The sequence below is a fragment of the Panthera leo genome, chromosome B1 (genome assembly GCF_018350215.1).
Source record: "Panthera leo isolate Ple1 chromosome B1, P.leo_Ple1_pat1.1, whole genome shotgun sequence".
In the NCBI taxonomy this organism is placed as follows: domain Eukaryota; kingdom Metazoa; phylum Chordata; class Mammalia; order Carnivora; family Felidae; genus Panthera; species Panthera leo.
This window is the reverse complement of record NC_056682.1, coordinates 141,850,679-141,868,251: the sequence shown is the minus strand read 5'-3', so window position 1 is coordinate 141,868,251 and position 17,573 is coordinate 141,850,679. Positions and strand designations below refer to the sequence as shown.

Below are 17,573 nucleotides of genomic sequence, written 5' to 3'. Positions count from 1 at the left end.
TTTTGAAATTAGACAAATTACCACTACTGTTAGCACCTACTAAAGATCTTAGCAAGTACAATAAGGCAAGAAAAAGAAACAAAAGATAAGAATTAGAGAGTAATGAAAGTGTTGTTATGTGCAATGACACAACTGTAGAATTAAAATAAAAATACCTTAGGATTAAAAAGATTTTAGTGAAATGGCTGAATATGTATTTATCAAAGGCACTTTCAAGTGTTCAGCAAGGTGTCTGAATACCAATAAATATACGAAACCCAACTGTATTCCATAAATGAGCAATAATAATCTTACTGAGATTCATTTTCAAAAAGACCATTTATGGGGTGCCTGGGTGGTTCAGTCGGTTAAGCGGCCAACTTTGGCTCAGGTCATGATCTCGTGGTCCGTGAGTTTGAGCCCTGCGTCAGGCTCTGTGCTGACAGCTCAGAGCCTGGAGCCTGTTTCAGATTCTGTGTCTCCCTCTCTCTGACCCTCCCCTGTTCATGCTCTGTCTCTCTCTGTCTCAAAAATAAATAAACGTTAAAAAAAAAAAAAACAAAAACCATTTATGAGAGCATCAAAAAACTCAACACCTAGAATAAATGTAATAAGAAATGTAAAGAATACTACACAGAAACCTAAAACTCAGTATCAAGAGAAATTAGAGAAAGCACAATAAATGAAAGAATATTCAACACTGCTAGATTAGAAGATCCAGTGTTGTAAACAGGTCAATTTTTTCCAAAGCAATCTATAGATTCAATATAATCTCAACCTAAATTCCCATATTTTGGGGGAGGGGAGAAACCTGAAAAGCCAATTCTAATAATTTTAATGAAAATACAGGGTAAAGAAGGATGGGGGCAACACTAGCTTAGACTTTAGAATCAAATCAAGACGGAAGGCTTACTCTACTGAATCTTAAGATATCTTATAAAAATACCATAATTAAAGACACTGTTATATTATCATAAAGACAGAATTAAATAGAGAATACAAAACCCCAGAAATAAACCCATACATACAATGACAATTTATCAGAAAGATGGCACTAAAATACAGTAATGAAAGGACAGTCTTTCCCATAAAAGGCTCAAAGTCAAATGGAAAAGTTATGAATATAGACTCCTATGATATACAAATTTCAATTCTAGGAAGATTATAGCTCTAAATGTTACAAGTAAAAAAATGAAGTTTTTAGATATAGGAAAATATATTCTTGAGCTTGGGGTAGGGAAAAATTCTTAAAAAGGACACAAAAGCAATACCATAATAGAAAAGCTCAATAAATTCAATTATGTTAAAATGTTTTCTGTTCATCAAAAGACAAATTAAGAAAGTAGAAAGGCAAACAAGAGCATGGGAGAAGATGTCTGCAACATATATGCCAACAATGACTCATAACTAAAGCACTGAAGACCTCCTTTAAAATTATATACACACAAACCCCACACACATGCCATATGACCGGGTCAAGTGGCTACATCTATATTGACAAAGGAGAATTGTATTTTTAAAGCAAAAAGGAATTAGTGTACACATGCTATATATACAGCTGAATTAAACTTTTAGCTAGATAGTCTTAATTTGTTACTGAAAGAACCTCTCAAGTTTATTATCTCTCTCTCATCAATCAACTTTAGTCTTTATAAGCCAAAAAAATTTGCAATGATATTAATTTGGTTTTACATTATTGTAAATATCACCATTTTTAAAAATTTTTTTACGTAGGTGTCTTCTATGATGGAGATATTTAAAAAAAAAGTATAGACAACATATTGTGATGATGGCCTGATGCTGGAATCTAGATGTCTCTGTTTGGGATTCTATATTTTAGAAAGACATTATTCCAAGAAAAATATCTGAATTCAAGCATCTATACATTTACTCATATTTTGAGTGCTTAAGCAAAAACAAGTTTTAAGTCAAATACTTAATAGACTTCTTATATTAAAAAAATTTCTATTTGGAATACAACTATTTTAGTCAGATATATTTGGTGTTCTTTTTTCTTTTTTTTGAAATCTTAAAAACAGAGATTTATTCTATTATTGAAATCCACAAACACAAAAACTCCTTTAGGTTGTACTATTTTGAAACATTTTTCTTTTGTATATCATGAAATTGAATTTGTAGTTTTTATGAAATGAAGGGACAAAATCAGTAACTTTAGAGTTATTTTAAATTCTTTTTAAGATTATGCATTGCCCATAAGCACATGTTTCCTGATTGCATTTGGTTTTTTAAATTACATTTTTGTCACTAATATTTTATGACAGAGTTGGTGTTCTTAATCAAAATCCTGCTTGCAAAATTTCCCCGAATGTGTAGTGAATCAAACTAGTAATTTTGTTCACAAAAAAATGTGTACAGTGTGTGGGATCCATGTAATCTGCTTACAATTAATAACTATGTACCTGTGATCAAGAGAACCAGCTGTGTAATTTGGGAAAATCACATTTTATTCTCTGAATCTCAGAACTTGCATCTGTGCAACCAGTAAAAATTCCTACCTCCTAGGTTCTTTAGAAAGATTAAATAATATAACTAAAGCTCGTAACATATTGCTTGGTAAACAGAAAGTACTCGGTATATGAAAAGATTGTCCCACTACCATGAAATATAATAACTCCAAAATTGTAAAAAGTTATAAAAAAAAAAAAAAAAAGGTCAGATGCTCTTAAGCAACATGTGACATATAAGCTAGCAGTAATACATGTTGAGTTCACTATTTTGTCATTAAGACTTACCTGCAAGATTGTCAAGCATGAAGTTCAGTAGCTTTCGGGTTCCATCTGGGTCCTGGTATAAATTGAGAATATCCTGTGATAAAGGATTGCCTAAATCAGAATACAAAAATAAAATCTGTAAGACTTACAATTGTTAGGACCAGACAAATGTATGCAATAAAACAAAATACTAACTTTCTAAAGTGAATGTTACAGTATTTAATGTTACATTAATTTTAAGAAATTATGTGAATTTAAAGAAATACTTTAAGACAGTCATAAAAATTTCAGAAAAGTTATTTCTTTCCAGATTTCACTGTTTATACTAGCTGCCTACAATTTGTTTGCCAAAACCACCTATATATGTAAACATATATATTAAACTTAGTCAATTCTGAAGTACTATCACAAATCAGCACAATGAATTAACCTTTATAAGTTCTGTTTATCTTTGAAGACAATATTCTAACTGAAAGACAAATAGTCCTGTATGAGAAAGAATGAATGATACCATAAAAAAGGTGCATCCATCAATAAATAAATAAATGAGTGAATGAATGAATGAATGAATCAGTCAGTCAAGGTGCATACTAAAATATTTGGGTAGTTTAGTACATATACTCAATGTACTAGCAAAAAAAATCATGGTCAATGAGTTAGGCAGATTATAGCTAAAAATAAAATTGTTGAACAGAAAATACATTCAAAGAAACTACCCAAAATGCATCAATAAGAGAAAGATATAAAATATGAAACAGTAAAAATATGTGAGTTAGAATAAGAAATCTTGGGGTACGTGGGTATCTCAGTCAGTTGAGTGTCCAACTTGTGATTTCCAGTCAGATCATGATCTCATGGTTTGTGAGATTGAGCCCTTCACCAGGCTGCACACTGACAGCTCAGAGCCTGCTTAGGATTCTCTTCTTTCTCTCTCTCTCTCTCTGCCCTTCTCCCTGGTCATGCTTGCTGCTCTCTCTCAAATTAAGTAAATAAACTTTAAAAAAATAAAAATGAAAAATCTTAACATATATTAAGTTGGAGCTCTAGAAACAGAGAATAGGACTTGGGTCTCTAGCTCAACATCTAAGGAAAGAAGCTGGAAGTTGTCACTCTGTCCCCACAGTTAAGATCATAAGGCAAACTGCTGCCCTAAACACAAACAGGCAGATACAGAGAATCACAGCCTAGTGGCAGCTAAAGTCCAGATACAGAAGCCCAGAAATGGAACTAGTAATAGTTGAAACAGGTTAAATCATAATCGACAAATTGTCAGAGGCTTGGAAGACATTAACTAGAGAATTAAAAACTCAAGAAGGAACACAGTCTTAGGAATATCCAACATTCTCTGAGTTTTACTTCCAGGAGACTGACCAGGTTTTTAATATAAAGACTGGATAAAAATTCCCCTTATGCTTCTGGCAGGAAGAGTAATGCTCTCCTTAACAAGTCCTGCATGCAAGGAAAACTATTTTACCAGAGTATAATCAGGTGAAGTTTTACCATTTAATGTGAGGTAAATACCCAACACTCCAGCCCTCTCTAGCCTAATTTGGGGTGGAGAAAGTAGGAAGGAGATCTAATTCAGGCCCATTTTTAATGGGACTGAGACCTATCATAAAACTATAGGACTCTTCCTCCCCTTCCACATCATGCAATCACATCAGTATTGTTTCTGTATAATAACAGATGATTATGGTAAACAGAACTAGAAGCTCGGAGTCCTTTGGGAAAACCCAAAGGCAACAGGAGATAAAAACAAGAAAACTGGAAAAAAAATTTAGATTCTGACATATGACAGCCAACAGGAAACAAGGCCTGTTGGAAAGACAGTTTAAAGAGAAGTGAGAAGACACATTACTTAAATAGAAAAAGGCTGCAAACTTTCACAAGATAATTTTTAAAGAATGAATACACTGACAGAAGAAGCACAACATATAGAAAGAAGTACATGAAAGGATTTCATTTTACATTGTACGGCAAACTTGTGAAGGACAATTGTAAATAGAAAGCCTTAAAACCCTTTGGGGAAAATAACCAGCTACTTAAAAACAAAACAAAACAAAACAAACACGGTAATGGTAATAAAATTCATTAGCAAGAATGGAAGCTGGAATAGAGTGGAATAATATCTCCCAAGACTGCAAAATGGTATTTAAGACTTCAACACTCCTCCACTAGTTATCAACAGAAAAAGTAAACAGAAAGTCAGTAGAGATGGAAATGAGAAAAACCTGTCAACCGATATGACGATATTTATATAACACCATACTCATACAGAGGAAAATATATGATCTTTTCGAGTGTACACAAACATTTACCAAGACACCATTTTCTGGGCTAGGAAACAAACTGTGACATGTTTAAAAGAAGTAAAACCAAAGCATACTGACCATAATAAAACTAGAAATCAACAACAGAGAACTAAAAAAACTCCAGGTATTTTGAAATTAGACATCACACACGCACACACACGCACACACACACACACACACACACACACACACAAAATGGGGCACCTGGGTGGCTCAGTTGGCTAAGCCAATTTTAGCTCAGGTCATGATCTCATGATTTGTGAGTTCAAGTCCCTCAATGGCTTTGTGTGGACAGCTCAGAGCCTGGAGCCTACTTCGGATTCTGTATCTCCCTCTCTCTGCCCTCCCCTGCTCACTCTCGTTCTCTCTCAAAATAAACATTAAAAGAATTTAAAAAAAAAAGAAATTAAACATTATACTTCTAAGTAATCTATGGGTCAAAGAGAAAGTCACAAGGAAATTTAACTGAACTAAAATGAAAATACATCATCAAAATTTGTATGATGTACCTAAGTTAGTATCTAAAGGGAAATTTATAGGATTAAGCTTTATTTTAGAAAATAAGATCTAAAAGCAATGACTTAACTTCCAAATTAAGAATCTAAAAAATGAGCAAATGAATGCCAAAGAAAATAGAAAGAAGGAACAACAAAGAGGAGACATCAATAAAATTTATAACAGAAAAACAAGAGACTACTACCAAATCTAAAGCATGATACTTTGAAAAAGAGGCAAAAAAATTTTTGATAAACCTACATTTGATCAGAAGAAAAAAAACAGACACAACTCACCAATATCAAGAATTAAAGATTAGGAAACAGCCCTCTTTAATGCCTTGAGGCATTAGGAGGATAAGGAATATTAAGAAAACTTTAGGTCCTTAGGTTCAACAACTTAGAAAAAAAATGACAAATTCCTTGAAAGACAGAAAATACCACCCCTCGCTGAAAACAGAAATGGATAGAAAATGAAGCCACAAATGGCAGACTAAGAACTTCCAAAAATTTGCCCCTTTGTAAGAACAAAAGGGCAGAATAGCAGTGAAGACAGTAATTTTTGGGGTTTAGATAACTTCTGGTCCCTCACTGCCAGGGCAGCTTGGCAACCACTGAAGCAACCAAAATTGAGCTCCAGCCTTTCAAAGCCTCATTCAAATGACTAGTCATTTATCTCTGACTTCTTTGGTAGTGGTTCCTTGACTCTTGCCAAGTGCTAAAAGCCTTCAACCTGAATGAAGGGTAGGGAGAGTGTTAAGGCATGTTTGAGGAAACCATTACTGGTAAATGCTTACTTATGCTAACTTATGGCTGCCTGAGGTCATAGAAACAGGTAAGGCAAACAACAGACTAACCTAAATGCTTAAGAAAAGCTTGGGATAAGAGCTCAATAAGGGTTCTGAAAGGCTCTGACAGGGGCACCTGGGTGGCTCAATCTGTCAAGCTTCCAACTTCGGCTCAGGTCTTGTCTCACAGTTCGTACATTTAAGCCCCACATCAGACTCTGTGCTGACAGCTCAGAGCCTGGAGCCTGTTTCGGATTCTGTGTCTCCCTCTCTCTCTCTCTCTGCCCCTTCCCGGCTCACACTCTGTCTCTTGCTCAAAAATAAACAAACATTAAAAATAAAAAAAAGAGTTTGAAAAGCTCTGACATATTCTAGGCACTCTAGGAGACCATAACTGTGGGGGGCTCTGCATATGCTCATGAAAGACCAAAAAATAGTGTACTTTCACCTTTTCCTGATCTTGAGGCTGTGCACAAGTAAGAAGTAAAGGCTAAGGCAGAGTGGTATACTTCTTGGCTAATTATTGAAAGCATTTCCCAAAACACACAAAGAGCCACGTGGCCAAGATTGGAAGATTCACTGGTTCCAGGAACTTTAAAAGATCTATGCCTAAGCATTAACTGAACACTAAACTGAAGAGAGATTTCAATATAATTACATGATAAAAAAAAAAATATGAAATTTACAGAATTAGTTCTGAAAGTCACTAAAGGAACAAACAACAAATAACCCTTGGAATAGGAGGTATCATAATTTGAGTTGCCACATTATTTAAAATGTCCCAGTTCTTAATGCAATTACAAAGGATGCAAAGAAACAAGAGTATGTCTTATAACAGGGGGCGGAAACAATGAATAGAAACTGTCTCTGAGGATAATAAAAACTGTACCTGAGGACTATACTACAAGTCTTTCAAAACCTATTTTAATATGTTCAAAGAGCTAAAGAAAACCATATCTAAAGAAGTATGACAATGATGTCTCAACAAAGAAGATGAAAAAAGAAATCAAAATCACAAAAAGTAACCAAATAGAAAACAAAAACATCAACAAGATATATGCACCTGTATGTTCACTGTAGCATTATTTATAATAGCTGAGATATGGAAACAACTATCCATCTACAAAGAAAAAAATTGGTATGAGTAGGCAATGAAATATTATTTACCCATTAAAAATGAAAGTTTCCCATTTAAGACAACATGGAAGGATCTAGAGAGCATTATGCTAAGTGAAGTAAGTCAGACAAAAATAAAAATACCATATGATTTAACTTATATGTGGAATCTGAAAAAAATGAAGAACACACAAACAAAAACAGACCTTTATATACAAAGAACTGCTGGTTTCCAGAGGGGAGCTGGGTGAGTGGTAGGAAACATCAATGAAGGAGATTCAGAGGTTACACCTCTCGTTATAAAACAAGGAGATCACAGAGATGAAACGTACACCATAGGGAATGTAGTCAATAACACTGCAATAACCTTGTATGGTGACAGAGAGTCACATTTACTGTGGTGAGTATTGTGTACTGTGCACAAATGTCAAATCCCCAAGCTGTACACCTGAAACTAACATAACATTGTATGTCAAGTATACTTGGATAATAAAACTTAAAGAAAAAACAGAAACACACAGATATCAGAAATAAACTATTGGTTACCAGAGGTGGGAGGGATTAAGGGCAGGCAGAATAGATGAAGGGGATTAAAAGGAGCAAATTTCCAGTTACAAAATAAGTCATGGGAATGTAATGTACATCATAGAGAATACAGCCAATAATATAATACCTTGTATGGCAATCAATGGTAATAACTTATCATGGGGATCATTTCATAATGTATAAAGATTTCAGATCACTATGATGTATACCTGAAACTAACAGTATTACTGTATGTCAATTATACCTCAAAAAAATAAGTAGCTCTTCTAAAACTAGGTAAATAAACACAAATTTTAAAAAGCAATAATTTCTATTATTTTTCAGCAAAGTGCAGGAACAGGAAGGAAATAGGACAGGTTTCATGTTTGTTATATCAGCTTTGGGACTGACTTTCCTAAAATTTAGGCCAAAACAAAGTTCACATCTCTTCTGACAATAAATGTGGATACTCATGTAAGATCATTCAGTTGACATACAACATTTGGTGTTACCAAGATAGCCACTTAAAGAACCACAATGCATTAAGAAAATCTTTCAGGAAAAACAAAACAAAAAAAACCACTTCTGACAGAATAAGAACAATTGAGGAATTTTCAGGGATAGTCACCTCCAGCTGAGAAAAGAGTAAGCACAGGGAAACAGAATCAGGAAGATAAAAAGAATGAAGCAACCTCATCTCTTCTCTTGGTTACTGCTACATTTTCCTGTAAGCACTGTCTACCCTGATAATACAGACTGTTATTCTTCTGAAGATGGGCAGATCTCAGTGATTCAAACTAGTAAAATCATTAAGAATCACATTAAGCAAACACCTGGATAAAAGCCAAACTCAGAGAAATAGCAAGTATACTGGCGGATTCCAGTGGCTAGGGGGGAGGGAAGCAGGGGAGATAATGGTCAAAGGTTACAAAGGTCCAGTTAGGAGATTAACAAGTTTTGGGGGCCTAATATACAGCATGGTGACTATAGTTAATTACACTGTAGTATATACTTGCTAAGAGAGTTAAACTTAAAAAGTTCTCAACACAAAAAATACATGGTAATTATGTGATGAGATGGAGGTGTTAGCTACAAGTATGCTGATAATCATTTTGCAATATATAAGTATATCAAATCAATACACTGTATACCTTAAACTTACACTGTTATATCTCAATTACATCTCAATAAATCCAGAAAAAATAAAAACATTAAAAAAATCAAAATATTAAAAAAGAAACCAAACAGAAATTATTAAGTTGAAAAGTACAATGAAAATAATTACTAGAAGGACTCAAGAGTAGTAGTGGATAGGCAGAAGAAAGGACCTATGAACTTAAAGACAGGCCAGGTAAAGTTATAACAGTCTGGAAGAACTGGGGGGGGGGGGGGGGGGGGGGGGGGGGGGGGGGGGAGGGAGAAAGGAAAAATAAATGAACAGAGATTAAAGATATACCAGCATACAAGAAGTATACCAACATTATGTAGGATGGGAAACCCAGAAGAGGAAGCAAGCAAAGAACAAAAAAATTTGAAAAAATAATCAGGAGCATCCCAAATTTGATGAAAAGTATTAATATACACATCTAATAAGCTTAACAAACTCTACGTAGAATAAAGTGAAACAGATCCACACTTAAACAAATTATAATAAAACTACAGAAAATCAAAAACAGAATCTTAAAGTAACAGGAAAATAGCAACACATCATGTACAGACAATCAATAGTATTAACACTGTATTTTCTCATCAGAAACTGTGGAGGTCAAAAGGCAGAAGAATGACATATTCAAAGTGATGAAAGAAAAAAAATGTCAACTAAGAACTTTATATCTAGCAAAAATATCTTTCTTAGATAAGGGAGAAATTAAGACATTGCCAGATAAATAAAAACTGAATGAGTTTGTGGCTAGATCAGTCCTATAGAAAATACTAAAGGGATTTCTTTAGGCTGAAATGAAACTTGAATTCATATGATTAAATAAAGAATGCCAATAAAGATAATTATATAAGTATAAATGAAGATAGCATAACTACAATTAGTGTTTTTAATCTAGCTAAGAAGACGACTGCATACAGCAATAATAATAAATCTATGCTGATGGGCATATAATATGTAAAGATAATATTTATGACAATAATAGAACAAATGAGAAGCGAATGAAGCTATAGGTGCAAAGTTTTTTATATTATTGAAATTAAGTTGCTATTAATCCAAATTAGACTACTATAACTAAGATTTTTATTGTAATCCCTAAGGTAACCATTAAGAAAATAACTCAAAATAATATAGGCAAAAGAAACAAGGGAATTAAATTGGTACACTGGAAAATACTCATTTAACCAAAAAGGCATTAATTGGGGAACAGAGGAACAAGAAGAACCTAACACATAGAAAACAGTAAAATGACAGACAAAAATCCTACCTTATCAGCAAACACATTAAATGTAACTGGATTAATCTCTGGTTAAAATGCAGAGATTAGCAGAATGAATAATAAAAAATAATCCATTATATGCTGTCCATAAAAGACATACTATATATTCAAAGATACAAATAGAATGAAAGTAAAAGAATAGAAAAGGGTATGCCATGCAAACAGAAAAGAGAGCTGGGGTAGTTATACTAAGAAAGGGATAATCTCAATGTCCTTTATCAATGAAAGAAATTGAATTAACAGTTAAAAACTTTCAACAAAGAAAATTCCAGGACCATATGGTTTTACTGGAAAATTCTACCAATAATTTAAGAAAGCAGTATACAAATGTTATTATGCAAACTATTCCAGAAAATAGAAGTGTTAGTAACACTTGGGGCACCCGGGCGGCTCAGTCCTTTAAGCATCTCACTCTTAATTCTAGCTTAGGTCATGATCTCACAATTTGAAGGATCAAGTCCCACGCATCAGGCTCCCCACTGGTAGTGCAGTGCCTGCTTGGGACTCTCTCTCTCCTTCTTTCTCTGCCCCTCTCCCACTTGTGCACGCTCTCTCTCAAAATAAACAAATAAAATACACTTTAGAAGTGTTAGTAACACTCTCCAACCCATCTTATGAGGTCACCAGTATTCCGAAATCAAATAAAAAACATTGTAAGAAAGGCATTACAGCATGTCTTATGATCATTAATGTATAAATCCTGAACAAAATACTAGCATATCAAATCCAACAATATATTAAAAAGAATACATAAAGACCAAGTGGTTTTTTTTTCAAGTGGTTTTTAAAATGGGAATAGAGGTTGGCTCAACATCTGAAAATCATTAGCATAATTCAACATATAAACAAATTAAAGAAAAATTATATGATCATCTCAAAACTTGTACACAAAGTATTTGACCATATTCAACTTCCATCAATGATAAAAACTTTCAAGCAAATGCAAAATAGAAGTAAATTTATATAACCTGAAAAAGCACCTATGCACCTGAAAACTTTTTACTGATATAATTAATGGTGAGAGACTGAGTGCTTTTCCCTAAAATTGAGAACAAGGCAAGGATGTGCACTATCATCACATGTATTTATACTGTCCTAGCCAATACAAGGCAATAAATTAAAAGACTATGTATGGGAAAGAAAGAAATGAAACAGTGTCTATTTACAGAATTTTGTAGGTGTTTACAAATGTTGCAAGAGACAGGGCAACATATTTAAAAATCAGTTGCATTTTAATTCTACAATATCAATGAGTAACTGGAAATTTAGAAAGCAGTATCATTTACAACAGCATCAAAAATATCAAATAAGTACAAATATAGCAAAGTGTTTGTAAGATATTCATGCTGAAAACTATATAACATTAAAGAAATAGAGTAAAGAAGACCTACATAAACGCAAGAGATACACTGTATTCACAGATTGGAAAACATAATCTCAAGATTAAGATACCGAATCTCCTCAAACTGATCTACATGTTCATCATAATCCCAAAAAAGATTTCAGCAGGATATTTTGCAAAAATAAGCTGATTCTATAATTTATGTAGAAATGTATAGCATCTAGAAGTATAAAAGCAAACGTGAAAAATAATCACAAAGTTGGAGAGTGGCCCTATAAAGAAACAGAAAACACAAACCACAGATTAGGAGAAAATATTTGCAAAACACTTATTTTAAAAAAGGATCTGAATCCAGAATATATAATAAACTCTTAAATATCAGTAATTAGAAAAAAGCAACTCAATAATAAAACTAAGCAAACAATTGAATAGACACTTGAATCAAGATACATAAACACATGAAAAGACACATTGTATCATTATTAAAGAAATAAATGAAATATCCCTGCATTCTATTAAAATGGCAAAAATTAAGAGATTGATAATACCAAGTGCTGACAATGATGCACAGCAACTAAAATTCTCCCATACTTTTGGTGAGGAAGCAAAATGATACAGCTGCTTACAGAAAAGGTTTTTTTTTATGAAGTTTAGCACACATCTACCATACAACCTGGCAATCCCACCCCAAGTATTTACCCAAGGAAGATAAAAACTTGTTTCACACAAAAATTTGTCTTTAAATGTTTACACAGGGCTTTTATTTCTCATCACCCCTAACTGGAAACCCAAAAGTCCTTCAATTTGTGAATAAAAATCTGTTGTACATCCACACAATGGAATACTACTCAGCAACAGAAATGAATTACTGTTATAGACAACAACATGGATGAATCTCTAATGCATTATGCTAAAGGAAAGAATCCAGACTCAAAAGGCTACACAGTGTGTGTTTCCATATAGTATAGAAAGTAGATGAGAGTAGGTGTTGACTTCAGTAACAAATGAAGTGAGGGGTGACAGAACACTTCCATTTCTCAATTGTGGTGAGGGTTATGAAACTATAAACAAACAACATCCACCAAAACATTCACCAAAGGGGTGAATTTCACTACTATAAACTGTAACTTAGTAAAAAAGTTGCTAAAAATTTAATTTTTTCAAAAATATACTTAAGGAATAACTTCAAGAGTAATCGCTACATCTAAAAATAGAACATACTAACTCCAAAGCAATAAAAGTATATAGACAAAAGGAAAAAATATTTCTAGAAAGGCAAAAGGGGGAGGTGATATCAAAAGGTAGAATAGTATAACACAAAAATATTCATAATTACAATATAGGTGAGGCAACTGATCTGAACCCACATTAAAAACAACATAAAGCCAGAATGGATTAACAACAAAGTTCAGCTATATACTATTTGCAAGAGATACACCTAAGCATAAGTACACAGAAAGGTTAAAAGTAAACAGATGAAAAAAGATATATTAGACAAACATTAACCAAAAGAAAACTTGCCCAGCTGTAATATTAGACAAACAAAGACTAAGATGAAAATACTAACAAAGGAGGAAGAGGCTCACTACCCAATATCAGGTTCTGTTCACCAAAAGGTATAGTAGTATACAGTATACATAATAAAATAATCTCAAAAGCTATAAAGCAAAAGCTGGGTGAACTACATGGGGGAATGAATAAATCCACAATTTTAGTGGAAATTTTAGCATTAAGTACCTTAATTACTAAAAGAGTAAATAGCCAAAAATTTGTAAAGACAAAAGATCTGAGCAATAAATTTGATCTAATGGACAAATATATATTATGACCACTTTCATACAAATAAATTTGAAAAATTAAAAAGCAAACGAATTCCAATACTACACATATGGTCCAACAAAACTGACTCATTAACAATTAGAAATCCTCAATGATCCTTCTAACTACAAATATATTGGGGTGGTAATTAAATATGTTTCATAAAGAAACACCTAGCAGTGACAGCTTTATACAATTATTCTCTATAGAATAATTTATAGAATTATCTCAAGGAACATGTTAGTTGAATCTTATACAAACTTTTTAAAGAGGACAGAGGAAGAATCTTATTCAGGTCTATTTTGCTCATGAGCATATGTTTAAAATTCCTAACAGAAATTTTTTGGAGAGAGGCAGTCCACCAGGGACCCTGTAGTTCCCTCTTCATTCTTGGTGAGTATGACAGATGCTGAGGCCTATCAGTCTGATACTGAGCAGTTTCTATAGCTAGCTATACTGGCAACTAGATAGGTTAAGGCAACCATAGTAATATTTCCATGTAACTCTTTGCCCTTTGGGGAATCAGGACTAGCTTTTTGCTGCTTGCTACAGTATTTGCTTCTTCCTTCAAAAGTGCTGGAGTGATAGACTTGAACTACGCAGGTGCAATGCAAACTCACTGCGTACACAGCACGTGGCTGGTTGGGCCCATCTTATTGTTTGAAGTCATAATGTTCTTTGTCTCTGACCCAGGAGTCTCACTGTCTTCTGCCACTATCCATGAAACAATAATTGGCTAACTTATTAGCTTATAAGAGTAAAAATCTCCAAGCTTTCACAGTCCTTGACATATATTATCAAAATAAATCCAGCATATGAAAGCACCAGGGTGGATTTATCTCAGTAAGACAAGTGTAGTTAAATTGGAAATGATGGGGCACCTGGCTGGCTCAGTCAGAAAAGCATGTAACTCTTGATCACACCATAGTAAGTTTGAGCCCAAAAGAGGGTGTAGAGATTACATAACAAAACATTTAAAAAGGAATAAAAAGTAAAAACTGTACAGATATAATTTATTAACTCAACCTATGAAATGAGAAAAATAATCATTTCATAATTGATGAAAAAAATATTTAATAAAATTCAGCACTTGCATAAATAGAAACAGAAGAAAGCTTCAGAGCACCTGGTTGGTTCAGTCAGTTTAGTGTCTGATTTTGGCTCAGTCACGATCTTACAGTTTGTAGGTTCAAGACCCACTTCGAGTTCTGTGCTGACAGCTCAGAGCCTGGAGCCTGCTTCATATTCTGTGTCTCCCTCTCTCTCTCTCTCTCTGCCCCTCCCCAGCTTGTCTCTCTCCCTCTCAAAAATGAATAATAAACCTTTTGTTAAAAAAAGGAAAACTTGGGGCGCCTGGGTGGCTCAGCTGGTTAAGCATCCGACTTTGGCTCAGGTCGTGATCTCGCGATCTGTGATTTCGAGCCCCGCGTTGGGCTCTGTGCTGACAGCTTGGAGCCTGGAGCCTGGAGCCTGGAGCCTGGAGCCTGCTTTGCATTCTGTGTCTCCCTCTCTCTGCCCCTCGCTCACACTCATGCTGTCTTCTCTGTCTCTCAATAATAAATAGAAGTTAAAAAAAAATTTTTTTTAAAAAAGGAAAACTTCTAAAAAAAAACTAAAAAACTAAAAACTATAAAGCAAGTATCATTATTAATGGAAAAATATTAGAAGCATTTATTTTAAAATTTAGAATAGAAACATACCCACCCAGTATTAATACTTCTACTCAACATTATAGTAAAATACCCAGAAATAAGCACATAAGATTTTGAAACAAAACCACCATCAGCAAATTAAATGATTACCTGCATACAAAACCCAAAGGAATCCGCAGGCAAATTTTAAGAAGGATGAGAATTAGGCAAAAACTTTACTATAAATCAGTTTTTCTTACTTGTATTTCTATACAAGTATTTCTTGTACTTGTATTTCTATACAAAAGATGTGCAGAAAATTATAAAATTTTATTTGAAGACATTAACTAAGATCTAAATAAATGGACAAGATGCTAAAATTCATAGATAGGAAGACTCAATATATTAAAATGTCAATTCTTACAGAAATCAAGAAACTGATCCCATTTACAACTGCACCAAGAACAATAAAATACCTAGGAATAAACCTAACCAAAGCTTTAAAAGACCTGTATGCTAAAAACCTTAGAAAACTTATGAAGGAAACTGAAGAAGACACAAAGAAATGGAAAAACATTCCATGCTCATGGATTGGAAGAATAAATATTGTCAAAATGTCAATACTAACCAAAGCAATCTACACATTCAATGCAATCCCAATCAAAATTGCACCGGCAGGGGTGCCTGGGTGGCTCAGTCGGTTAAGTGTCCGACTTCGGCTCAGGTCATGATCTCACGGTTCGTGGGTTCAAGCCCCGCATCAGGCTCTGTGCTGACAGCTCAGAGCCTGGACTCTGCTTTGGATTCCGTGTCTCCCTCTCGCTCCACTCCTCCCCTACTCATGCTCTCTCCCAAAAATAAATAAACATTAAAATAAAAAAACTGCACCAGCATTCTTCTCAAAGCTAGAACAAACAATCCTAAAACGTGTATGGAACCACAAAAGACCCCGAATAGCCAAAGTAATACTGAAGAAGAAAACCAATGCAGGAGGCATCACAATCCCAGACTTTAGCCTCTACTACAAAGCTGTAATCATCAAGACAGTGTGGTACTGACACAAAAACAGACACATAGACCAATGGAATAGAATAGAGAATCCAGAATTGGACCCACAAATGCATGGCCAACTAATCTTTGACAAAGCAGGAAAGAGTATCCAATGGAAAAGAGTCTCTTAAGCAAATAGTGCTGGGAGAAATGGATAGCAACATGCAGAAGAATGAAACTAGACTGCTTTCTTACACTGTACTCAAAATGGATGAAAAACCTGAATGTGAGACAGGAAACCATCAAAACCCTAGAGGAGAAAGCAGGCAACAACCTCTTTGACCTCAACCACAGCAATTTCTTACTTAACACATCTCCAAAGGCAAGGGAATTAAAAGCAAAAATGAACTACTGGGACCTCATCAAGATAAAAAGCTTCTGCACTGCAAAGGAAACAATCAACAAAACTAAAAGGCAACGTACAGAATGGGAAAAGATACTTGCAAAGGACATATCAGATAAAGGGCTGGTATCCAAAATCTATAAAGAACTCACCAAACTCCACACCCGAAAAATAAATAAATCCAGTGAAAAATGGGCAGAAGACATGAATAGACACTTTTCCAAAGAAGACATCCAGATGGCCAACAGACACATAAAAAGATGCTCAATGTCACTCATCATCAGGGAAATATAAATCAAAGCCACACCGAGATACCACCTCACACTGGTCAGAGTGGCTAAAATGAACAACTCAGGAAACTATAGATGCTGGCGATGATGTGGAGAAATGGGAAACCCTCTTGCACTGTTGGTGGGAATGCAAACTGGTGCAGCTGCTCTGGAAAACAGTGTGGAGGATTCTCAAAAACTTAAAAATCGAACTACCTTATGATCCAGCAATAGCACTACTAGGAATTTATCCAAGGGATATAAGAGTGCTGATTAATAGGGGCACATGTATCCCAATGTTTATAGCAGCACTTTCAACAACAGCCAAATTATAGAAAAAGAGCTTAAATGTCCAACTGATGAATGGATAAAGAAGATGTGCTTTATATATATACGATGGAATACTACTTGGCAATGAGAAAGAATGAAATCCTGCCATTTGCAGCAACGTGGATGGGACTAGAGGATATTAATCTAAGTGAAATCAGTCAGAGAAAGATATCATAAGTTTTCACTCATACGTGGATCTTGAGAAACTTAAAAAAAAGACCATAGGGGAAGGAAAGGGGAAAAAAATAGTTACAAACAGAGAGGGAGGGAGACAAACCATAAGAGACTCTTAAAAATGCAGAGCACAAACTGAGGGTTGATGGGGGGTGGGGGAGAGGGGAAAGTGGGTGATGGGCATTGAGGAAGGGCACTTGTTGGGATGAGCACTGGGTATTATTGTATGGAA

At 34.4% G+C, this 17,573-nt stretch overlaps 1 protein-coding gene across 1 annotated transcript in view; it reads right to left on the bottom strand.

Moving 5' to 3' along the window:
- The window catches only part of CNOT6L (CCR4-NOT transcription complex subunit 6 like), a 115,889-nt gene that overhangs the window by 41,016 nt on the left and 57,300 nt on the right, over window positions 1–17,573 (bottom strand). The window contains exon 5 of the mRNA XM_042936119.1: window positions 2,733–2,822. Within this exon, the coding sequence (XP_042792053.1) occupies window positions 2,733–2,822 (90 nt within the window). The remainder of the gene's footprint in view (window positions 1–2,732; window positions 2,823–17,573) is intronic.